Source organism: Rhipicephalus sanguineus, chromosome 8 (assembly GCF_013339695.2).
Source record: "Rhipicephalus sanguineus isolate Rsan-2018 chromosome 8, BIME_Rsan_1.4, whole genome shotgun sequence".
Lineage (NCBI taxonomy): Eukaryota > Metazoa > Arthropoda > Arachnida > Ixodida > Ixodidae > Rhipicephalus > Rhipicephalus sanguineus.
In genome coordinates, this window is record NC_051183.1 from 76,815,147 (window position 1) to 76,841,573 (window position 26,427).

Here is a 26,427-nt window from a genome sequence, read left to right on the forward strand (position 1 = left end):
AACCATACTTTATGTATATTTGTGCGTGCGTTTGTATGTGCTCATGTATATATACACAAGCAAAGCTGAACAATTTCAGGGGGTTGAAGCTCCCAATCCCCCCTGGCTATGCCCCTGTGACTTAACGAGTTGAGAAGACGCTCAAGTTACAAGAAACCTACGTTTCACGTGAAGTGTATGTGACACAGTTTCTATGACAAATAACTTACGAATTTTAGATATCGCCCCAAAGCTTACTGACAGAACTTAAAAAATCCAAACAGCTAATTTGCATAAGGGTCAGTACTTGGAATGAATGTTTCACCATACAATTACCTACAGGGGCTTCAGGTGAGAAAGCCATCAGCTCTGAGGCACGACATAGTCGGGTGCTCAGGATAATTTTCATTTTTGCTCAAGTAAATGAAAGCTTTTGCATTTCAGCCCTACTACAATGCAGCTGCCATTAGCTTAGCAGTGCAGCAAGTCCATAGCGAATGAGCTAACACAGTGGGGAAACCTGTAATTGGATTCACTACTTAATTAAAATGAATTTTACCCGAGTCTTGTATAGAAATGCAATATGTTCAAACTTCTACACACTGAGATTACTGACCGCCTTCAAGTACTAGCTTTCTGTCCATCAGTTCATCCGCTTAAGTTCCTTTGCTCATCAGAAAAACTCAGCAGATGAACGCAATACTTGACAGTGTTTAAGCGTTCAGTTTAACTTCAAATCCTTTACATTTTCCCTCGATATAAGAAGAGAGCAGAAAGAGTTCATTGCAAGCTACATATGTAAGGTATAAATGATACAAATAAGTCAGAAATGCTATCTGTCCCTTCAGGGAGATGGTGGACTGAAATTTAATCACACTACAATCCCTGCTCCCTGTGCCTCCATGTAAAGAATAAGTGCTACCCTGTTGGAAGTGCATGAACATGCGAAAAAGCAGCGATGTTCACACGAATCCTGTTAAGGAGATATATGCCTCCTGCTGAGAGATGTTGACCATATCAACCTTAATTCATTAAGTCTACATGATTTCTTACCTTGACGACAATCATGACAACTTGCGAGGAAAACATACTTACATATGCCAGAATGCTATGTCATTTACTAGTATGAGACGTTCCAACATGACTCTGGAAAAACAGAGCTCTCTTTGCGAGAAGCAAAACACCACTAACACAAGATCACAAACAACTTCACCACAGAGCACGAAAATTGTGTGAAACAGCAATACAGTACAACGAGCTCTATTGAGCACATCATCAGAAAGAGAGTGCAGAGAGATAAAACAGTGCGGTGGCGACTGCCACGTGAACAAGGTGCGCGACATGCTGGACAAAAATAAACGCTGCAATGCTTCAAAGCAGAGGCAGGCCAGTGCCTGACGCATGCAGTTCGTCTTTTACTGCCGACCCTCAAAGCTCGTCATTGGGCTGCATTTAGCAGTGTTCAGGGCATAACATTCAAAGCTAGCTTCCAGGGATCAGTACTGAGCAAGTACCGACTGTGCACAGGGTATCCCATTCGAAGGTAGCCCTCACCATTGTCAATATGGCTGAATGTAGAGAGAACAGACACAGGTGTTGCAGATTATTGGTTATGCGGAATTAGCAGTTATAACGCATTACATATATAACAGTTTATCCCAAACAAAATAAACTAATTATCTCATCACTGTGACAGTGTAACAGATAGTTATTTATAATGAACATCAGAGATAACGAAGCTACTTTTATATGCTGCTAGGCTGTATCAGACAGGAAGCCAGGCAGAAATAGAATGAAAACTTTGCATAAACGCACTGAAAATGACAGTGCAATTGTTTAGCCATCACGGTCATGACAGTAGAGTTGAGGCTCTGAAACTGTTTGTTGAGTTGCACATTATGATGCATTCAAACTGCAAGAAAAACATGGCAAGCTGACTATCAGCCACAAAGCTTTTAACGAGAAACTGCAAAAAAAACATAGGAAGCAGACTTTACCAGCCACAAAAATTTTAACTAGTTACCATGGTTATGGCTGCTAGAGGCTTAAAACAAGGCTCAGAAAAATGCTGAACCTACACGATTCACATTGTCAAGAATGGTCGCATTCTGCTTATTCGTCGTATCTTGCCATTTCTGCTCTCTTATCCTTATTTTTTCTGATTTTAAAATTTACTCGTTTGCAAAATTGTAACAATGCTGAAAAATTTTGCGAATATTCATTTCCTTTCCCTGCCATAACAAATATGTTAATGGTTACAAGACTAAAATGTTGTTGATGCAATGTTGACACAATGTTGTGAATGTTACCGTAACGTTGCAGATGTTTCTTCAATGCTATGGCAACAATGCCTGCTGCTGTTGAAGCTTGCACAACTGCAATTCTCTTTGCGACCTCTTTGTTTATACTGTGCAAACGGCAGCACACATTTCGAACTAGCAAACTGAAAAATTATTCAGCACTGAGTGTTTCTCTTTTTCCTGTACAGTAAAGCAAGCTCACCATACACAGAGCAAACGTGTCTTAGTCCACTAGTGCTCAAAGCTTTTGCTGTCGTTATTCTGCACACATGTTCCTTGAACGCAATGTGCAACATGGGTACTAAAACTTCCTTGTTTTTTCCAGTGGATAAGGCGAGAGGGGCACAATACGATGCAACCATTCGCAGCCTCAGTTCATTACTGCAGTCATATTTACTTCTATGTTAAAGTACAGGGCATACGCGTCGAAAGCTCAGGCACAATCCTCCGATCCCTGAAAAGCCGAGATCGACAACGTTGGGACTACCTTCGAGTGGTCCACCTTGCATTAAATAAAGCGTGCAATGGCTGAACAGTTCATCGCTGGACCAAAACTGCTGACATATAATTAGGTGCAAGCAGGCTTCAACTGGTGCTTGCCATAACCACTCACGACATCAAAGGTGCAGAGATCAAGATCAGCTGTCCTTAGATGTGTGCCACTTGCATGATTTAAATATGGCTAATGTTGAGAGCGCTCACTCCCACACAGCCAAGTAATCAGCAATGAAGTGTCTTCCTTATAGAGTTCAAAAAATATTAGTCTCAGCCAAGGGGCTAGTGCAGGAGTCGGTGAATGAGTTAACCAGTGAGCCCGGTAAATAAATGCTAAGGCAAGGCTGAAATTCTTGAAGAGCGTGACACGAGAACCATGTTGGCCGAGTGTTTCAGTGGAATGGTGCCGAGGTGGTACAAGTTCCGCAAAGAAGAACAGCGGCAGCAGGACGATTCTGTGATTATGCAGGTGCAACCATTTTTACTGCACAGAAAATGTTACAAGCTCCACAGTTTGTTTCAGAAGTAGCAGAGCCAGTGATTGCACAACCACCAGACACCCGGCTGAGCAGTGAAGGACTTGTGCTGTAACCCCAGCACCAAATAAAATCTCGAGGGTGAAAATCCTCGTTTTTACAGCTCACAATGTTTTAGTTTGCTGGGAATGCCCCAGAATTTATCTTGGAATTAGCTATGGTAGCACACAGACAACCAAAAATTTTTTAAAGGGGACCGACATTGCACAATGCCAACGTAAAATAAAGTCAGAGTGAAGGTATGTGGTCTTCGATTGAGCCAAAACTGCGATATGAAAATTCTGTTGAATCGCAAATTTCAGTGCCTACAATCTCTTATACTGAGGCTTGACAAAAAGAAATATTAGCGTTGATAAGTGGGACCAGGAAAAATCTAGTACTTGCATCGCTCGTGTTTGCACATAACACAGCCTTTGTTGTAAAGCACGAGCAAGCTTTTATGTATTTGAGACCACAGAGCTGAAGCTGCTAAACGAGTCGTATCGTCAAACCTCGACCTCACTCTCAAAGCACCCGATTAAAAAGTGCACACAGCCGAACGACAGTCAATCAGCTTTACGCAATAAGCAAGGGGAATTTGGAAAAACGGCAATGCAGAAAATTTCCGCTCGGGCGGTTAGGATAACTGCTGCTCTGTCAAACCGGCACCATATGCAATTTCAAGCCATGACTATAACACCGCTTTACCAGCCACAGTTTGAGAGAGGTTTTAAGCAACAAGCCGGTTACACTCGTTAGCCCAGATGCACCCAGACCTACGCACGTTGAGAAGCGAGTCTGGAGCTTCCCTGCGGCACGCACTCTGAAGCCGTTCGGTAACACCAAGTGTAAAATGTTTGTACATGTTAGTAGTAGCTACTTCGGCTGCCACAAACCCACCGGGCAGTGAAACTGAGCTTACAGAGTACTGTGGGGCATGTAAGAAAAGAAACGAAAAGGCAGTTTTTCAAAGTCTCGACGACAGAGCTCCAGAGCGATGTGTACACATGCGCCTGTTGTATAATGATGCAAGGAAGGGGGCACTGAAGCGTAGGGAACCGTGCGGCGACATTGGTTCAGTGGCAGTGTTCCCTTGGAGTCCAGCACGGACCTTAGGCGTGCACCCCTAGTGAAGTGGTCCGTATGCCTTTCCAACAGGTCTGTATACGAGCTCCGTATAATTTTACGGAGTATATACAGATTCCGCATAAATCCCATTCTATTTCCGTAAAAATTTTACGGACAACATACGGAATAGTTTGAATGCGTACAAAACGCTTCAATAGGGACAGGTGGCATCTATGAAGTTAGCGACATCTAACAGGATCATGACTTGGCAATGAGCAACACAGTGACCTATAACCAGACTTCAGTCCACTTTAGGTTCATATCCTGGCAGTGAGAAGCGGGCAATTGAAATGGCAGAAGCGGCTTGGTCGGTTGGGCACAATAACACTTGTGCGATGCTGCCCTCCTCAACTTACTCTACGGTTTTCATGCGCTGATGTTGCAGATAATGCCAATCTTATCATTAATTATACGTAAAACCATGAGAAAAGAACACAGAGGGCGGCTTGGCAATGAGACTAATAAAAAAAGGTCAGGCAGACCCAACTCCAGTTTTGACATCTAAGTAAAGTGAAGCATTTGTGCTGTGTTTGGCTCGTGAAGCATTTATATCAAAAGCAGTCTTCTGTGGTATGAACAGAATAAAATCCCAATAATACGAAATTTTGTCATTTGAGCTAATGGATAATGCAAACCACATGGCTAGCACTGGTAAGGATGTATCCATATAGTGCTTTGACCAGTGTTCATTCATTTTTTCCCTGATACTCATCGCCTCAATATAAAAAATTCAGAAAAAGAATAAGCAGCACACCCCCTCTCACCAGAGAATGATACCCTTTATGACTGAAGTCATGATTATGAGGCCAGCTAGAGTGAATCCCTTTTGCGTTTTAACCTTTGGCACATCAGGTTGTGGCAGGCAGTTGCCACAGGGTATAGTGTTCATGAAGACTGTCAACAACGCCATAAAACTTGCGAATTCGCTCTGCCAACTTAGTGCTGGCTCTTTGATTCCGGTCCAATCTGCGAGGAAACCCCTCCAGAAAAAAAAAAAACTGCCACGCTCCTGGGAAGTTGTGGTGGCAAATTTGTCCGACAGAGGCAGTCGGCTCTCACAGCATGCAGCACTGCTGCGCCGAACTAGACGAAGCCGGAGCCGAAAACCGCCGGCGCTGGGGCCGGACGGGAATTGGCGTCGCTCTTTGAGCATTGGGGGGCGGCGACGTGACAATGGCCCTGACGGGGAGTGCGGACACCGTCGGGGGCGACGGCGTAGTTGTCGCTTCTGTGACCGCAGTCTCGGGCTCGGGGCTGCCGCTACCCACTTCCTCGGTGGGCACCCCGGAGGTCGAAGGTCATCAGAAGGACATCTCGGGTCGCGGAGACGATGGCTCTCCCTCAGGATGGAGTTCCGTCTCTTTCGTGTTGATGTTCAGTATTGCCACAACCTAGAAGCCAATGGTGGACGTGGATGGACGTACGGCAGTGGATATAAAGCACAAGTGTATGACATAAGACAGATTGACTCTGGCAGTTAATTAAACTGGGGCGGTTAAAGTAGCCTTCACATAATACTTGGTTGTGTTTTTGTTAGTTTGTTGGACAGCTTTAAACCCAGTAATTACATTATGGTGCCAAATTTCCTTAAAGGGGCCCTGCAACACTTTTTCAGCATGGTTAGAAAACATTGTCGATAGGTAGTTGAGGCTCCTGAGAACACGTGAGCCAAACATAGTAGTACAGCACGCGGCCTGAAACTTACAATTAACCCCCAAAGTCAGCTAGAAATCACTCGCTCTTCTCTTGACAAATGATGCCATAATCCCAAATGACTGCGCCATAAAACCAAAATCCACAGCCATTGGCTGATTTCAGCAACGTGAGCTGCACAGTTGCCGCGGCTGCCGCCACATGCCCGTGCTCACACTGAAAGTAAGCCGCACGTTCGAAAAGAAGACAAGCAAGTGCTCAAGGTCATGACGTGCGCCGACGAATGGACGTACACTCAAACCTCATTATAACAAAGTCGCATCTGCCACGAAAATAACTTCGTTATATCCGAAAATTCGTTATAGACGTTTATTTGTAACACTGTAGCTATTACAAGACTATTCTTCATTTACTTCGTTATAAGCGATAATTCGTTATATCCGTGTTCGTTATAACGAGGTTTGGGTGTAGTTTCTTGCCCCTTTGTCATCCCCCCCCCCCTCCGTGTAGCTTTTGGAGCGCTTGCTGGTACGAAAGGAGAGAGAAAGCGCTTAAAGCGTGCAACTAATCCCTGTAACTCTGCTCATACTTGCTGGATTCTAAAAATTTTTTGCGGCAGTCGATTCGTGAGGCAACAGGCACCTTTAAAGAAGCTATTCGATACTTACTTAGAAAATTGTTGCAGGACCCCTTTAAAGGCGTAGCAAATAAGTAGTTACGCTACCTCAAAGTTTGACCATTTCGAAATGTGCAACATGTGGCTTTGGACATGAAGCCTTTTTATATGTAGACTTCCTCGGAAATTCCTCAAAAATAATGAAGTGGCATGGCACCTTGACCCACACATATAATAACTACATTACTGACCAGACATTACTCTAGAACTGAAGCAAGAACTAACGCTTTGAAGTTTTCTTTTTTCTTTCATAATAGAGGTCAATGGAATGCACTGTGATTGTCATTGCTAAGCAGCACTGATTCATTAGAACCGATACATTTTTATGTATATTACTGTTAGAAATAGCATATATATGACTGTTTGTCTCTTTGATACTTGCACTAATATATCTTTTCTTGATATTTATTTTTAACCTTCTTCCTGGGTTCAGATAGGCCCGCAGTGTTTTGCAAATAAATAAATGCAACCTAGCGGAGGAAAAAAAAAAGAAGGATAAAGAATAGCCTATTTCACGCAAAAAACAGACTGCAATCTTACAGTGCCATTATTCAGCCTTGCTAATCCTTGCATGCATTGCATCCATTTATATGGAAAGTCTTGCTGCACATGTGACGCTGAGTTGTCACATTTAAACTAACAGCTTACACTGTTCTTGGAGTACAGTAAAAAGTTGTAATCAACCATAGAGGTTCATTACATTCATTTAGGCCACTTGCTGCCATCTTAAGAAAAGTATGTAAAACTACGGAAAGGAAAAAAAATCACAAGGGGCATTTCAAGTTTCATCGTGCAATTCGTTTTACCTGCTTGAACTTCGCTCGGATCTTGTGCAGTTTTTCAAACATGTCTTCGTCTGCGATGTTGACCTGGGGAAAGTTCTTCGTCATTTCGAGAAGCGCTTTCAGGGCCACCATTTTCCTGAAACCAGCAGGCACTCGTCACACAAAGAAAGGAGAACCTCTCACGGACGGAAAAAAAAGGAAGCCGCAAACAAAAAACAAAAGCCAACTTTGGTGCTCTTAAAAATGCATATATAAAAAAAAACTGAACATCCCGTACGCGAAAGCTTACCAAAGTGCCAGCAAGTGAGCCAGTCGCAATGTCTTTACGAAAACGCACGTGAAAGCTCTTGTTCTCTAATCATTATCATTAGTCTACGTAGACACATTATAGAAGTAACCTGCTTTCTACGGAAAGAACCTACATCAAGAAAATGAGCTTTATTTCACGGAAATGGCATGTATTATGGAAATAACCTGCATTTTACAGACTTAATCTTTATTACGAAAATAAGCTGCATTTTACGGACATAACATGCATTGCAGAAATAGCCTGTTTTACAGGCATAATTGGCATCACAGAAATAATCAGAATTTGATGGAAATAGCCCATGAATATAACCTGCATTTCACAGCTATGACCTGCATTACTGAAATAAACTGCATTTTATGAAAATGACCCATATAATGGAAACAACCTCGATTTTATTAAAATAATCAGCGTTACAAAAATAACCCATATATTACAGAAATAATCTGCACAAAAGTAACTGTGCAGTAAATTTCAAGATAATTTCAGTGCCAAGGAGGAATATATTCCACTCTCAGAGGAGCAGCTGATGCTCTTGTGTGATATCACCAGACAATATGTTCTCTGTTGTGACCCCTTCAGGGATTTTGGCTGGAGATTGTACAAGGGCCTAAAAAAGTTGAGAATTTTCCTGAAGTATATCCCCTTACTACTTGTCAGTTCACGTGGGTGCCCTTGCTGCGTTATAAAATGATAAAATTGGCAATTTGGTGCAAACTTTTCAGAATCTTAGCTTTGGCCTTGTTGGTTCGACATTTGTTTAACGTTAAGCGCAGTACTGAATTGACAAGGACGGGACAGGGAGTGACACACACACAAGCGCTAACTTTGGACAATGATTTATTGTGAGCCGGATCACTGCATCAATACATAAAAATTGCGGACATCAGGCATGCGCAAATGTGGAGGATCTAGGAATGACAATCCTTTTCTGGACAATGATAACGAAGGTGCGCTGACACAATCTTGGCCTGACTCGTGTATGGTAGCTGATTCAACTATCAACCGCGTGGTTTCATCTTTGTGCATGCGTACGACAGAGCACTCATGAAAAACAGGCGAACACCCACACGTGCTGCAAAGCGCGGGTAACAACCCATCGCCACCCTTCTTTACATTGTTTTTGTGTTCTCTAAGCCTGTCGTTAAGGCAGCGCCCCGTCTACCCCAAGTAGAATTTCCCACACGAAACGGGGAGCTTGTACACGACCCTTTCTTTGCATTGCACGTGGCGAGTTCTGTGATTTTTGACGCAGCCGCACGCTTTGTGAGCAGTTGGGTTGCTGAGCCTGCACAACTTTCCCAGCCTGTTGCGTGTCCTGCGTGCACAAGTTCCTCTCAAGTCGCCGAGAGCTACTGATCCCATCCATTTGCAAGAGCCTTTGGTCATTCCTCCCACCGTCCGGCACAATCTCTCTTTGGGAACAAAGTTCACTGTGGAACCGAAGCTATCTGCTCCTGAACTGTTGTCGCATGTGCGTCGGGTTGCCCACCTGGCAACTGAATCAGAGAAACCGCGATGCATCTAGGAAGGAGTCGACCTGTTAACCCGATGTAAGCAGACATCTTAAAAAATTCCTGTCCAACGTGTCATTTCCTTTCTCAAGGACAATTCGTTATGCCTTTTACCCGCGGATAAGGAAAGAGGGTTCGCGTTAATGTCCTACGACCTGCACCTTTCCAAGGCTAATAAAGCCATATCAGACGTACTTGTTTGCAGCACGGGTGTACGCATTTCCGCTGTCAAGAAAAGGGCAAAAGACTTGTGTGAAAAGCTTAGATTAAATAGTGTGCTGGCAAAGTTCGGTAAATGCAAGAAGGATCACCTCGAGACATTTTTTTAGCGCAAGGACACATAAGCCAAAAACACCCCTACGAGTAATAGTCTCCGAGATAGGCACATGGCAGAAGGCCTTAGCAATGTTCCTTCAAGAAAAGCAGAAGTTATTGGAAGTAAATGACCCATTCCTCATAAAAAGTCGCAAGAAGTCTTGGACGTTATCGCCCCCCCCCCCCCCCCCCCCCCCCCAGTCTAACGAAGGGCTGTGCGCCATATCTATTGATATCAAGGACCTCTACTACTCGTTGCCCCGCAATGACTTGCTCGAATGTATCAAGGGTGCTCTAGTTCAGTTCGGCTGGATAGATTTTAAGGACGCTTCTGGCATTTCGTCTAGACACCTCTTAGACCTTTTAGCTACGTACTTGGATTCTACTTGCATCCTTTGGGATGGTAAGCCTTTTATCCAGAAGCAAGGCATCTGTATAGGGTCCTGCATCGCGCCCATTCTAATCGACTTGTTTTTAGGTAGCCTCAACAGAACCCGCCCGACGCATTTCACTGGGTCTAGCATTTTTAAATGTTTTAGATACGTTGAGGACTACCTGCTTTTAATGAATTGTGACAAAGGTTCCTTTGAATCGGAAGTTTCTAACCTACTCACGCTTTTCCGTGACTGCCTACAGCCATTGCAGCTTACTCGCGAGGTCCCGGGAGAGAACGGTTCCCTAAAGTTTTAGATGTTCGATTTTATTTCCACGACACACACACATGCTGGTTGTATGATCCAAGGGGAAACAAACCTTTGCTGCCGTTTTCTTCATCCCACTCGAAATTAGTGAAAAGGAGCGTCGTCAGGCACTGCCTCGATAATGCTAAAAGCAAATCATGCTGCCATTTAATGGTGACCAGCCTTGATTGCCAAAAGACTCGCCTTGCACAAGCAGGCTAACCCGACCACCTTCAGGTGTCAGTCGCAGAATCCCTGCTCAAAAAGCCTTCAGGTCACTAACAGAACGCCGCTGTTGTTGGGATTTCCCAGAAGAGGTTCGCTGTCATGCCTACCTTCACAAGATTTCCCGCAATTTAAAAAAAGTGGGCGCTCGAGCAAACATTGGCGTCGCTTTTATGGCTCCAAACAAGCAGGGAAAGTTGTGCAGGCTCAGCAACCCAACTGCTCACAAAGCGCGCGGCTGCGTCAAAAATCGCAGAACTCGCCACGTGCAATGCAAAGAAGGGGTCGTGTACAAGCTACCCCTCTCGTGTGAAATTCTACGTGGGGCAGACGGGGTGCTGCCTTAACGACAGGCTTAGAGAACACAAAAGCAATGTAAAGAAGGGTGGCGATGGGTTGTTATCCACACACTGCAGCACGTGTGGATGTTTGCCTGTTTTTCACGAGTGCTCTGTCGTACGCATGCACAAAGATGAAACCACGCGGTTGATAGTTGAATCAGCTACCATACACGAGTTAGGCCAAGATTGTGTCAGTGCACCTTCATTATCATTGTCCAGAAAAGAACTGTCATTCCTAGATCCCCCACATTTGTGCATACCTGATGTCCGCAATTTTCATGTATTTATGCAGTGATCCGGCTCACAATAAATCATTGCTGAAAGTTAGCGCTAGTGTGTGTGTCACTTCCTGTCCCGTCCTCGTCAATTCAGTACTGCGCTTAACGTTATACCTATTTTCAGAATGACATATTGTTTCATGGAATTAAATTTCCAACCGCCCATTACTTTCACAGCTCTTGTTAATAATGAGCCCAAATGAACAGCTGCTGCCCTAATCGAAAAATGCACGCTTCAAATCAGTCAATGACAAAAGCCAATATGTGACCCTTTTTTTTCACAGCATACCAAACACACCTTTTTATCATTTTATCAAACTGTGCACAAATATACAATGCATAAAATGTTCATTTTTGTAACATAATTCGACTGTTATAGAGTTTAATGCTATTTTTCTAACATGAAATGCACCGTAAACCACCAATTTTATGGCTGTTCTTAAAGACATTGCACCAATTACTTAAGATGTTCTTTGAGGGCACCATCTTTACATTAGACAAAGTTGATTGACTGATTAATTGATTGACTGACTTTTATTGCTCTCTTCATTTGTACGTCTTGCAAATCCCTGATCTGCTTCATCAGGTCACTCTGCCGGATTCTGTGTTCTGTGCTGTAATTTTTCACCAGCAAAATGCATATAGTACTGTGTTATTATTCAGACAGCATCCGCAAATTCTGCACATCTCAACTCTTTTTTTTTTTTTTCACGTGGTACAAGCAGAATCACACACACCTCTGCTTTGCGATCTCTTCACGTTCCAAGACTGTTATCCATGCATGTACGAAACCTTGATAAAATCCGAGCTGAAAGGAGGCACACGAACACAGCAGGTTAACAATGAAACGCTGCACCAGTGCTCATTATCAGGGCCAGAAAATATTAAAATTGAAGATCCTATTCATAGTTGCCTGGGGCCAGTTAAAAATGCCATCTATATCGGTGGCTCAAGTCTTCATAGAATTTCTGCTGCCCCAGCCCAAAGTTGGGGGATTGAATCCCATTCGTATTCCGAGGGCGTTGGAATATAGCTGCACTCTTGCACTGATATTTCACAGAATCCCTACGTCCTTTATGCTACTCCATATGATTCCATATAAAAACCTGTATGATTTTTTCCTATTTTTATGGCGTTTATGTGAATTCCAATAAACTCCATTAAATTTCCATACCTATCTCATGGACAACATATGGAATTATTGGAAAGCATATGGAATGTCTCCATAGGGATGTTAAAACAGCAGCAGAGTTAACTCTAATCCTCTTTGCAACAGTATATCTTTCATAAGCACGTCTCTGTTAATACAAGTGCCAAATGAAGGGGAAATTGACAACCACCCATTTGTAGCACGAAACCACAAGGAACTCTATACAGATTTTTCTGAAAGAAAGCTTCTTATTTGCCGAAAAATTCGTCCTGGTCAGGGTATCGAACCCGGGACCAACGCCTTTCCGGTGCGGTCACTCTACCAATTGTGCTAACCAGGAGGCTAGCAATTGGCAGTGCGAGGTCATACTTTCCTTAGTCATACTGTCTTATTTCAAACTGCAACTGGCCTCAGGTGAGCTATATTCATAATATGACAAGACCTGCTGGCACATCAGCAGTGTATGAATGTACTTTGAAGTCATGGTACACAAGGACTTCACTTAGTAAATTTCACTTAGGCACTTAACATTGCAAAACAGCACATTATGTTGCGAGTGATGTCCTGGCAAAGGGGGAGGAGGAACTCCAGGTCAATCTCAATTACTATCTGGAGCACTTTAATGTGCAAATCAAGCAAAGCACACGAGCATTTTTCACACTACTTTTCATCAACATGTAGCTACTGAGGCCAGGTATTGGACACATGAGGCCCGCTCGGCACAATGTTACACTATAACTACTGAGCCACCGTAACAGCTTTCTCAAAGATTTGCCTTCCAGTTAGCACAGTGCACACCATTATATCCATTTTGTGTAACGCATCCTAATTACATGCACAAACTCTGAAAGCACATCACCCCCATTTACCAGCAGGCTTCCTTGGTGAAGTTTTTTTTCACGATCTTAGTCAAGCAGGCCACGTTAAAGGACCAGAAAACAACCTTGTGGTCATGAATTTGTAATGAGAAAACTGCACAGTTGTCCAATGTCAACATGCTGCCGCAAGAATTTTGTAAGTGCGTTAATAAGGATGTTACAGGGGATAGAAAAATCATTTTCTGCTTGTTTAGGTTTCTCACTCAGCGTCGCCATTGTTCTCCATCGCTCAGAGGAGTAGGCGTATAGCCCGTCGTCGTGACAATGTCCACATTGGGCAACAAACCTTGACGTTAGCAACTGTGTTATAGGTGCACAGCCAACAACCGAGCAAGGCTTCCTGCACGTGCTGGTCGTGGCAGTGGCTCGCAGGCGGCGCGGTGAGGAAGCGTGGTGCGAGGAACTGACGGGGTAAACGAACACGCAACAGGCGCCACAACTGTGCTGCCAAAACCATATATCACCGAAAGCGTCAAGGTGCAGTTTCGTAGTGCAAAGGACCAATAAACGATGTCATTGTTGTGTAAAGTTGTTCATAGGCAAGATTATATCACTTCGTGGGGGAACGGGACTGGTCAGCTGCAGGAGAGTGGCGCAGAATTGTTTTTGGAAATGTGCCATCTGCGTGGCGTGCAACACTGTAATATTTACACAAAATGCGATTGCCACGGCCTTCTGAACGAATGAGCGAGCTTGTTTGGAAGGAGTAAAAGAAAAGTTGGGGCCTTGTTTACTGGCCCTTTAATATGCTACAAGACCTATGACATACTATGACGTATGACACACTATAAGAAGTTTACAAGCACGCACCTCAGTAGCAATTTGCGCTCCTCGCTGTAATCCGAGCTGGTAGCCGTCTCTCCATCCGACTTCTTCTCCAAGACTGAAACCGCGAGTAAAGCCCATCTGCCGATATCTGCGGTTAAAGGAAGCATTGCCTCGTGATAAGCCAGCCTTGTCACAAGCCAGCCATCTTATAACCTTGATAAAACATGCTGAACGTATTAAGGGGTATTCAAACGGGGAAGAAATGCTCGAGGGAGATGGGGGGATTGCGGATCACGTGACCGCGACATTACGGATTAGCGAGTGGGCGTGACCCCCTGCGCCTCCTCGGGGAAGACGGGGACCTTTTCCCCGAAAGGACGAACGATCCCCCGGCGGTGGGGGATATAGCGAAATTTCGGGCTCTTGTTTGGCCACATTGTTGCACTTGCTCCTGCGGAGAGCGGCAGAAAGTGTACAGTCTGTAGCTGCATGGTCGTCTGCAGCTCGTCGTTAGCAGCTCGTCAAATAGGTGGTGCAAGCCACCACAGTAGTCTAGTAACACTGGTCTCCTCCCCTCCGTTCGCCTCGTTTGTGTGAGTGGGGGGCATTTGTGGAGACTTCTCATCGTGAGCTGACGTCACTAGGCTCCGCCTTTATCCCCCGAGCATTTCTCCCCCGTCTGAATACCCCTTTAGCAGCATGTCCCCCCCTGACAGTATTTACCACAAAAATTCCAGAAGAAACTTCCACACAGGTGATAACCGAAGTTGTACATTTGAAGAAGGCAAATAAAAGACACAGTAGTCACTGAAAAAAAGGGGGTTTCAAGAACTTTTCCTCTGCCAAAGCTGCTTAACCCTTTCCCTACCGAGTTTCCCTACTGAGAGCCAAAAACGATTAAAAAATACCGATATTTTTATCCGGCTATTTTATTCTAGGTGTCTTGAAACAACTAAAAAAACTACTTAAAGTCACTTTATTCGCAAGACCCAAGCAAAATAATTTTTTGAAAATATGCAACAGATTGGCTTCACTGCACCGAACCGCGGAAGGTGCCCTAACCTCTCCCATCTTCAGTGCAGAATACGTTTCTTTGAAATTTAAAAATAATGCGCAGGGACAAGAGAGCCCGTGGAAAAAAGCCTTTAATCGCGGCGATGGGGGTTTGCTTACATCTGTCGGCGTCCACAGGCATTACATTGGGATGCGGTCGTCGTTTCAATTCGATGATTTAGGAAAAATATGCTGCTCTGTGTAGTCGCTGCTACACTCGCAGGAGAACTGAAATTATTCATTCCACAAAGCCTCGGCAAACAAGCGTTTCACTCTTTTTTCTGAAAAGCGCTGCTGCCGGCACGTGCGTGCCACTTGCGCTCACAGGAGGACACCATTTTCCAATTCCGGCTACCAGAATCCAGTCCTTTCTCGACCAAAATGCATGCTTTGAGTGCATTTTAAAATTTTTTACTGAACCGTCTGTTCAAGCCAAAGAGAACTCCGCAAAATGAATTGGGTATCTTAATTGCAGTGCCCCCAAACGCTTCTTTCAAAGTGTTGAGCCCAGCTTCGCCTTTGGTAAGGAAAGGGTTAAATAGAAAATTCTCTATAATTCATGACACCAAGTCTGTGATGCAGCAGAATATGAGAAGTTGGATCAATCTGTTCAACACACAATATAGGAAAGAAAAATCTGACATTTAATTTATCTTCCTGTAGGCAAACTCTTGCGGTGAAACTAAACTTGAGGATGAATCATCTATCAATCCAAATCTCTTCAGGGCACAGACATTTTCTTCGGAATGCACATACTAAGCTCAAACGTGTACTGCACTACACTGATTTCATTCCTAGAATAAAACTTTCCCTTTTCAAGGAAAGGGGCCAAGCAAAAATCACATCCGTGACACTGGTACATTGTACTTTACCTTCATGGTTGAAGAAGAATATTATAATGGGTTTCAATGCATAAACTCAGTGCTACTGTTGAGGGCAGTAGATTTCCTGCTTGGCTTTTTTAATAACTTGTTGTTGTGGCTCACTATCATAACTTGTTACTATAGTAACCTCACACAAAGCTAGAATTTGGCCTGCAAAACAGCGTCTCTTATTTACATGAAATCACCGTTCTCTGTGGCGAAGTCACACTGTGTACAGGACGTACGCATATGTTTCCTTCTGTTGACATCTATTTGAGTGCTGTCATGTTGAAACAACCTTTCGATGCACTCATTTGTAATTGCAGTTACTCGGTAACACTGAATGCACTAGCAAACATGGCACCCAGCTCAAGATTTATGACGCGAAAGAAAATTTGATCACATTAGATTATTGTTACTGTTAATAATTTAGTTCTGCTAAAAGTGTTGAAGAAATGACTGGCCAACCTACAAGCAGTTCACTGCATGCACTACTGCTGTTGAGCCATTTAATTAACTCTATCACAGTTCGACATCCCTGTAAAGTCTTTGGGGACCCTAAGCCAGTGCAAGGTTAAAGATGAGAATGGATGAAAGGAGTTGTACAAAAGGGATGGAGGAGAGGTTAAAGGGGTACTGACACATTAATTTTCGTCTGGCGTTATTTTGCTGCAATATATTGCTGACGGCGTATTAGTCATAACATGGCACATCGCTTGCTGCAGCATGCTACAAATAATTTACTACAGTCTGTTCATTACCGGCCAGTCTCAGTTTCGGTTAGGGAGAGCTCCGAGGATCACAAGACGCCGGATGCAGCCAACGACGTCTAGCGTGTGAAACGGTACACAGAACTGTGATGCACATCTGTGCTGCCTGCATTGTTTGCTTGCGTTCTTTCATTGCTGCATGTGCTGTGCGATGTCGCTTACGTTATCATCTTTGTCATCGTTGTATGGTGGCAACAACTTTCTTGAGGCTTCCACACATTTTCCAGTGGATACAGACTCGCGAGCAGCCGCCGAATAGTAGCCTGCTGGCACAAGCACGGCCAAAGGGCAATGGCGACTATGACGTCCTCATACTAGCTGCACAAGATGGGAGCTCGGCCACTGTACGATGGTGATGTCTTGAAAGTTGGGGGTCACCTTCAGGTCACCTTAGATGATGCCAGTGTCGCGAGGTGCAGTGTATAGCACTGGATCGCGCCCGCAAACTTCAAAATCTATATAATTTACCTTCCAAGCTATATTCGCTGTTGAGATTTGGTAGATGCTATATGCATGTTCACAGGAATTGACCCCGCAGGCTATCTCAGCCGTGAGAGTCCGTGTCAGTACCCCTTTAAGGAGGCCCTGCAACACTTTTCCAAGTAATCGTTGAATGGCTTCATTAAAGGAGTTTATTACGTCGCAAATCGACTGCCGCAAAAGTTTTAGGATTCGCCAAGTATGTGAGTTACAGGGATTTTTCGCACACTCCGAGCGCTTTCTCTCTCTTTTTGTATCAGCGAGTACGCTGGAAGCTGTGCAGGGGTGTGGGTGGGTGGTATGACGAGGAGGCAAGAAGCTACGTCCGTTCTTCAGCGCACGTGATGACCTTGAGTAGTTTTTTTTTTTCTTCAAATGCGGGGCTTATTTTTTTTTTTTTTTCTTCGAATGCGGGGCTTATTTTCAATGTGACCGTGAGCACGTGCACGGGCACATTGTGACATCCCGCGGCGACCATGGTATCCATGCAGCTCACGATGCTCAAATAAGCCAATGGCCATGCGCTTTGGGTTTATGCTGTGGTCATGTGGGTTTATGGCATCATTTGTTGAGAGAAGAGTGCGCTACTTCTAGCTGACTTTGAGAATTAATTGTAAATTCCAGGCCGTGTGTTGCGTTATAGTGTTTGGCTCACATGTTCTCAGGAGCCTCGACTACCGATTGGCAGCGTCTTCCGACCATGTTGAAAGAGTGTTGCAGGGACCCTTTCATACGGCTGTCCATAATCGAGAGGCATGCCTGTTCACCAGGTATGATGTCTCACTCCATATAGAACATTCCTTCAATAGTGCGACGCATCAAACCAACGCATTCCTTCCACTCCGTCATAAAGATAGGTATAAGATCAAACTTCTCGCACCACACACGCTCATGCACACTCTAGCATTTCATGTAAAGCAAAAAGTCTTTAATGTTACACATTATTAGACACAAACACACTATTTAGCATTTCTAATGGGCTTGAATAAGCAACCCCAGACAAATGTGAGCATGACAACCATCAGTACAAGGAAACCTTCCGAAACAATTCTGCATTATATGCCAAACTATTTTCTTCTCCCTTTTGAGCTGCCAAGAGACTTCATGGCGATGAACATCACACCTACACACACACTGTGCCTTCAGGTTGAGGTTGGATTACTTGATGCTTTCTTCAACTTAACTTTACCCAACAAGTGGCAAGTTTACTTGTAATGCCAGGTTTCTCGCTTCTTTTCTTGCCCTCTGTTTCACAAGGAGAGCGTGTATCGAGCCCACGAATGACAGGTACTAAAGAATTGGGAAAACAAAATGGCCACTGGATGCGACACGCAGCAGACGGCTGGTCTTTCCTGGCGTACCTCTGATCGCCAGGTGCCGGTCCCTCCTCGGAGTTGCTATGCCTGGGTTTGGGGTAAACTCTAGGCCTAACGCATCGGTGGTGAGGTTAGCGGCGGCATGAAACAGGAAGGAGAGGGTGGGCAAGAAAGAAGGTGCGAGAGGGACACGAGGTCCAGTGAAGGTTGTGAGAGGGTGGACAAAAGAGGAGGAAGGGAGGGATGAAAGAGAAAGAGAGTGCATGATGAGACTACTACAGAGCTACGGTGCAATTGTGAGTACAAAGCAACGAAAATTAAATGACAAGTGATGCAGGCCAGCAGCTATGTGCTCTTTAAACAAATCGGCCATTTGAAGCAAAAATATGGAAGCAAATATAGTGAAAGGCATAAAAAAAAAGGTGGATGTGATAGCATGATCTAAAACCTGTCCTATTTGGTTTAGAAAATGTAACTGGATAAGGCTGTGGCACGTAGCTGTGCTTTCGATTTAGGCTGCGGCAGCCCCATAATTTAATCGCAAAATAAATAAATCCCCCCAAAATGAAGTCCATTGGTCAACGTAAACAGACGTAGCCCTTTAGGCTTATGGTAACTATGTTCATTGAAAGAGATCAAATCTTTCAGCAATATTACTAAAATTTTGGTTCATGATGAAAAAAAGTGATACTTGCACGAAGACCCGTAAAGAACACAGGACGGAGCACTTCTTGTGACACAGTCATCACTGACAAGTACAAGAAGTGAACGAAAAGGGAATAAATCGAAGCCTTTTGCATTAAGAAGGGAGGAGACAGGTGTGTCAGCGAGGCGTCTGTACTGCTATCAGATTCTGAATTTGCTTTTTTTTGGATGGAACATGACTGAGTGCTTTTCTTGTTATTCAGCGCTTTAAAGGGACACTAAAGAGAAACAATGAATTGGTTTAGATCGATAAAGTGTGCTCGGAGAACCCTTGTGTAGTTTGTTTCACCACCATAGGTTTATTATTAGAGGAGAAAAGCAAGTTCAAAGTTTCATTTTTAAATTTCGCACCGAACTTTGTAATTCGTGACGTAAAAGATTTCAAAGAGCATTTAACGTATTTTGGCGCCACTGGCTCGACGAAATTTTCACAAACTCGTTATGTCAAGTCTCTGGTCCCCTCAGAGGACAATGTACTTCGATTTAACCGATTAAAAACTACGCAGGCCGAAGCAGGAGCCATGAAAAATATGTGACGTCACGGCAAATGGTGCGGCAAATGGTCGCCACCTGTATTTTCTTTTTGCGCGTTTTCTCGCTTATTAAGCATCTCCTCGCAGCAAGCGTGATGTTTGTGGTATCGCGGAAGACTACTTTATTAATGCGAGAAAAATCATTTTGCTCTTTAGTGTCCCTTTAACATGTGTTTCCCTGTTGTATGCATTCGTTCATTATTGCGGTCTTTTTTTGATTCGCACTGTTTTTAGATAATAAGGATGGTTTGTGGTGACGTGCATTCGTGTGACGCATATATAAGAACGTTCTTTCCTAGATAAAAATTTTCAGTTGCTAGTAAGCACTCCGTCCTGTGTTCTTTCCGAGTCTTTGTGCAAGCTGTGCTTTCTTCACCATGAATTTTTACCAACATGCCCGAGTGGCAGTTATGCTAAAATTTTGGTTCAACTCGGACAAAAGAAACATAAGCCAAAGAGAAGTAGCTTATAATAAACCACCGCAAAGGAAGAAACAAAAGGCAAACAATAGGTCTATCTGAATAAAAAGTGTACTAAGGTTGCAAATAAGCAGACCAATCTAGTTATGTGACCTTGCATACTCTGACGCACAAATGGAAATGCTTTAATCACGTTGTGAAACGGGTGGACCAATGACAAAGCTAAGACAAAAAGAAAACACCGACTGAAGCTAAAAAAAATATGATGGTGGCACTGCACCACATCTTCAAAACATTACTGTGTGAAAAAAGCGGCAGCAATGGACATAAAAACAAAACACATTGCAAAACAGGTCTGCTTACATTGTGGAAGCTGTACCAGAAGTAAAATGCAAGTGAAAGCAATATTGTTTTTAAGCAAAGCTTCTATGAGTTACAGATTTCGGTGGCGGTGGGGGAACGGTTCACTGAAAAACCGATGCCGGCGAGTATACAGAAATGCGGCTGTACACAAATAGGACCTCAAAGGTGCACCGGTTACACACGTATTTGTATGCGCCATCTTCTAACACCTGATGCTCTCTTGATCGTGGGTTTGTCATTGATCAGCCATTTGTGATAAGGAAATCTGACCTTTTATATAGGTCACCGATAAATCATAACCAAAAAGCTATGGCTTATCACAATGGCATTGCCCCTGTAGTTCATAAAAGCTTGCTAACGCTGCATTCTTAAAAAAAGAAAAAAAGGCTGCCTTACTGCCTTAGAGAATGCTGCGTGAGCCCAGACTTAACCCATTTTATAAGTACTCTACTCCAATTACAGTACACGAACACCTCATGGTAATTTGAGTATCTTGCGAGAAATCTGAAGGGGAAGTGCTATTCTAAATACTTCTCTCGGTACTATTACTAACAAACTTCTGTAAGACACTTCTAAGGCCCTTCTCAGACATGTAAGTGTCGGAGAGAGTGTTGCTTACAGAAAAACAGATTATGCCCTCTCTATTGCATTGCCTTTGGTACAACTCTCACACAAAACGTCACCGATTCTACCAAAAAGCAAAAAAAAAAAAACGTATAGATGCCATTGAGCTTATCAGTGGCATCATGACATGTTGAAAAATCCCCACCAGAAGCAAAAATTCCAAGCAAAAAATTGGGTCAACCACAACGTGCAGAGAATAAAAAGGTAAAAAAAAAAATCCAGAAAGTAGACTGGAGTAGATAGTTTCCAGAAAAATATTCAAAAAAGAAGACATGACGAGGGCGAACCATGCATGTAAGGCGAAAAAAAAATATTATAGTATGAATCGAAAATGACAGGAATTGTGGAAGCTTTTTGGCACAGACCATAATGTGCAAGTTCACATGCACTGTCGAAAAACAGTTTATGTGGACACAAAGAGATATCTAGCATAAAGTACGCCTTAGAAACAAATCTGAAGTAAGTTAGTGTGTGTGCTTTCTTTTTGCCTTATAGAAGAGAATTTTCATTCCATCAGTTAAGTGACAGCAAGTTCGCGTTTTCAAGAGTTGTTTCAGAACAGCTCATTTCAGGACAACAGATCACCCTTGCTCTGATATTGTGGTGCAGATTCACGTCACACTTGTAGTCGCTTGCATGCCACACAGATGGAGCCAATGCAGCGAGCCGAATCAAAAGGCGACCCACCGGAGGAGCATTAGGGTGCATGTCCCGTGAGACGTCGCATCGTGCGGTGCCCGATATATCCTGTGCTGCTCCAGCTTTCGTTAATGAATCACGCCACTGTCAAAAGCAGTGGCAAATGTGGGCAAGCAGGATGTGTTCGCTAGTTCGCATTTCGACATTTGCACATTGTTCCGACCTGTTATTTTACGAAACGTACCGTTGATATATATATGTGCAATGTCGTGGTAACATTTTTGACGCCGACTAGGGTGCGATATTAATCAAAAGCTTCATGCGCATAATATCCGCAAACAATGAAACACCTGAAACAATGAAACAATAATATAGTCTTAGCAGAGAATGACACGTTAGCATATTTATTTATTTTTCACTTTGAGTGTCCTTTTGAACAATGCCGACAGGGACACCATACCACAAGCAACGCTCAGGCTGGAATATCATAGTTAAGATTCAGATATTTGGGAGTGAATCTAGGCGAGCTGATTTGATCATCATGTCAAAAAATAAAAACCAAGAAAGCAAAAAGACAGCCATCATCTGAGACTGACATGCAAAGGAAGATGAATGGGCCTTGCCGAGAATGATGCAAAAACAGTGCAAAATGCAAGAAAAGTGCACGATCATGCCTCTCTGGCATTCCAGTGAAAGAAGTACTGACGGGGCAAATGTTGGCTCGCCATTATATGCCCCCCCCCTCCTTAAAAGAGGGCCACAGGTACCCCTATACACTAGATAAAATAGCAGCAAGTAAATAAGTGAAGCATCGATATAGCGAATTATTTGATGCAAAAATGTAACTTAAAAATTGTCCTACTGCTATAACAGTGGAACAGATGACAAGTTCATAGCAAGAACTGAATGCTGTAAAAGCATTTTTACATTAGATGCGACTCTGTTACGTGAAAATTTGACTGTAATTCACTTTTTCAGCTTTGTTTTCTCTAGTCTGACTTTTAATATTAACTTTCATGAAGCAGACTTCATCATTGGCTGGCTCTGTTCTTGCTCTCTCTCTCCAGCTGTCACTCATGAGTGCAGCCAATAAGCGAAAGAACAGAACAGAGCCCTATTAACTTTTTCTAATGAGCAATACCACTGCAATTTGGTTTTCTCACAACAACACAACATCAGCAAACTTTTTTTTTTTTTTCGCTCTACATTGTGACATCACGAAAATATTGACAGTTCGAAGTAAGACGAAGCTTGAGATCAAAATTTCTCAAACCGTACTTTTGTACACTAATGCTCTCTAAGTGTCATCCTTTTCAGCTTGATTAATGGCTAGCCTAGTTTTTTAAGGTTAAATGTTGTGTTTTACATTCCAAGATCACACTACGAGACACACCATAGCGAGGCACTCCTGACTAGTTTCGATCATATCCATTTCCTTAATGTGTGCCTCAATCTACACAGGTTAACGTATTCTTGGGCAAGTTTATGTGTGCTAAGCATGATCTAGTAGTGAAAAACTTCGAAAATGTGCTAATAGGTCATGTTTTGTGCAACTAGATTATGCTTAGCTATGCAGGTGCTTTTTTCCATTTTACTCCTATTAAATTGTAGCCGCTGAGGCCAGGAATTGACTCGGCATCCGTATACCTATCAACGCATTTCAATAGCCACTGTGCCATGATGGTAAGTCAAACATTTGAGCCCTTTGAAAACATCTGTCAGTACTCCTTTATAAAAAATAGAAGAAACCAGCTGTGCAAGGAAATGAGCAAGCATGCATGGTGCATAAATGTCTAGCAAGTAGCTCAGATCAAAGTTTACAAGTGCGATGGGAATGGAGATAGAAGGAAAAAGAAGAAATATTTGGCAGTAGACGCATGGTGGTTACCTTGCGTCGATGGGGGGCCCTTCTTCCGAATAGCTCTGTTTCGGTTTAGGGTGCCGACCCCTGAGCCAACCGAAGGCAACGGGCGAAACATGTCAGACACACAAAACACTGGCCCATAAAAAGGTGGGGCAAGTTTCAGTTTGTCATGGCAAAAACGTAGACGAAACTGGTAAACTAGGCGAAACGGTGCGCTCACATAATGGGAGGTTTTTGAATAGGGGCTCCAAAGAGCTCTGCGTGTGCTGGCTTTGGGTCAAGCAGGAGTTAAGAGTTTTCAAATAGGGTTTTACACTCAGAGTTTGCGTCCTGTGCTTGCAGCGCCACGGTGGCCAGAAAGGCAAACTACGATGAATAATAATTGAAAGTTGGTACAGTTGGTACATCATCTTCGGTACATGCATTCATTAAAATTTGTATTTGCAGGGTGTAGTGGTTATGAATTCGCTGGTAATCTCCATCGATTCAGTGAGTGAACATTCTTGCTGTCATCAGCCAAGACAATCCAACTTCTAGCCACCCTAGCTGCGTTAAACCTACGAGTTCTCAAATCTGCAACTGATCTTAAAAGCATGGGTTATTTTTCAGCCAGTCTTTGTCGTATGCATGAGATACAAGAAAGCGATAGCCTATGCCAGCATTTTTTAATTGATAATGTCACCCATTGCTGAGAAATCGGATCAGTTTGGTCTTGGCCGAGAGCCGTCGCTTCAATGGGTGCCGCCATGTTTGTTTAACGCAAAGCTTTGGGTGCAGGCTTCTGGGCTCCCCTGCTAAATTAGAGAAATAGCGTCCCCAACGCAAAACCCAAACAATATTTGGGTCTTGCACCTGTGCGGTGGCCTTGGCGCTATTTCTTTGAGGCCTCTATTCGAAAACGCCCGAACGTTCTGTCTGGTTTGTCCATCTTGTCTATACTCCGTTTCGTCATAATGAACATAAGCCAACTAGTCAAGCTTGCAACACTTCCCGAGTTTTGGTTATTCCACTGATTAACTTATGCAACCTTGGTACACACCATGTTCACAAAGAGTTTGCACTGCGTTCTGTGCAGAATGCCATCCAACAGTTACCGACCATGCATACGCCACATTGAAAAACCAGATACTGAAATCGTGAACCAGTTCTGTGCAGGACTGCAAGGTCATATTGTCATGTTTTATTCCATTAAAGAAAAAAATGAAGCTAACAAAACCATTTGCTATCAAAGTATTCATTAACCATTTGGTAATTGCATATGTCTGAAATGTCAATGCTTCGTAAACAATCAGTAAAATTCAAAGGCATTAAAGTTTGGAACACGATACCCTTAGTGATAACAACTGTTAGGAATTACGAGAAGCATTCAAGTTGTTCTCGGCGTATATGGAAATCATACCTGCTAATCATAAGGCATGCGGAGAGTACTGTTTAAATTTGTTATTATATTGAATTTAAACTGTTTCTGGTAGCTGACCAGCATACTTCTTACTCAGTATTGTATTTCACAGGCAACTAGCCATGTGAGATCACAAGTTAAAAATTGGTGTACATAATTTTGTTGTGTGGTCGAACATTAAGTTTGATTGACTGTTTCGGTTAATCCTGAGGGAGCCAGATTTTGCGGAATGCAACAGAAGTTTAACTTATCTGTAAAGTGTGCCTGTTACGTTAAAATTTACAAAACAAGTGTTCATTAATGAGAGATAGCTGTTGATTAGATTGATAGTAAGTATGGCAGGGTTTAATTCGGTTACTTGTAGTTAAACTTATATCAGATGCTACTCGTTTACTGGCCTGCGTTTGTTGCAATAGCAAACAATTGTTAAACCACGACAGAAAGACAAGACCATGATATCAAAAAATAAAGAGAAAAAAAAAGAAGCTTGATTAGATGAGCATGGTGGAAAAAGTTCTGATCATGCAGTGCAATAGATCGTAGGTTAGAAAAAGAAAAGACAAGAAAACGACACACGGAGAACTGAACCATAGGTGTTGTTAACGTAACCAATGAGCAGCTACATTGACTTTACTGTGTCACTTCACGCCAAAAAGCACCCACCTTTGAAATTCCATCTCGGGAAGTCTAGGAGAAAAGACTTTCCAAGCCAATCCGAGCCAAAAGCAATGTGCCCGATGCAAACAGTAGTAGCGAGTTTCGGATGCGATCCCCTAAAACTCTCTAAGCGTTCCAGCACACATTCAGATTCACTCAACTTCACATCACACGCAGCAAGTCGCTAGGAGTGGAAGGAACGCCTGGTGACGAGAAACAAGCGACACAACAACAACAGACACAACGATAAATCGAAATACACGAGTCCGGCGGTTCATCTCGCGATTAATCCTGCCTCAACCTCAGGTTTGTGTTGACACAATCGATTCCCGAAACTAAACACAAGTCCTACAAACACTCTACAACTTAAAGCCAGAAACACTCGACGCGAAACAAACCTCGCCTTCTCGTGAGTAAAAGGTCGGAGCTACGTAAATATTTAGACGCGATTTTTTTTTATATCGCCCACTTTCGCGCAGGCCAGCAGCGCTTGCTATCTTGAGGCGTAAAGTGTTTAGTTGGGTGATGATTTCCGAGCGCTCAGACTGACAATAAACGCTAGTTACTGCTTCAAAATTAACGGTCGTGTTCTACGAAACCATAACGCTAACACCAGAACGAATCCCGCGCATGCAAAAATTAAAAGACGCACTTTTCCTCGGCCAGCACTATGTCATCCAGCGCATCGTTGAAATCCATCGCCATATTTTTAGTTTCGGGATGAGAGAGGCGGATGTCGGCCGCGGTCTGCAATA

At 43.3% G+C, this 26,427-nt stretch overlaps 1 protein-coding gene across 4 annotated transcripts; it reads right to left on the minus strand.

Annotated features, from left to right (window-relative positions):
- Positions 1–26,404, minus strand: LOC119402118 (protein LTO1 homolog). Of its 4 annotated transcripts, XM_037669231.2 has the most exons (8): positions 26,325–26,383; positions 25,679–25,875; positions 23,641–23,700; positions 18,515–18,580; positions 14,030–14,135; positions 11,929–11,999; positions 7,553–7,667; positions 1–5,808 (listed from the first exon to the last, which is right to left on the minus strand). In XM_037669231.2, exons 2-8 carry the CDS (start codon positions 25,690–25,692, stop codon positions 5,719–5,721), a joined length of 522 nt encoding a protein of 173 aa, XP_037525159.1. In that variant the 5' UTR covers positions 25,693–25,875; positions 26,325–26,383; the 3' UTR covers positions 1–5,718. The 4 variants fall into 4 exon arrangements, with proteins under 4 accessions (XP_037525159.1, XP_037525160.1, XP_037525162.1 ...); XM_037669232.2 differs by lacking the exon at positions 18,515–18,580; XM_037669234.2 differs by lacking the exons at positions 18,515–18,580; positions 23,641–23,700.
- Between the last annotated feature and the right edge of the window lie 23 nt (positions 26,405–26,427).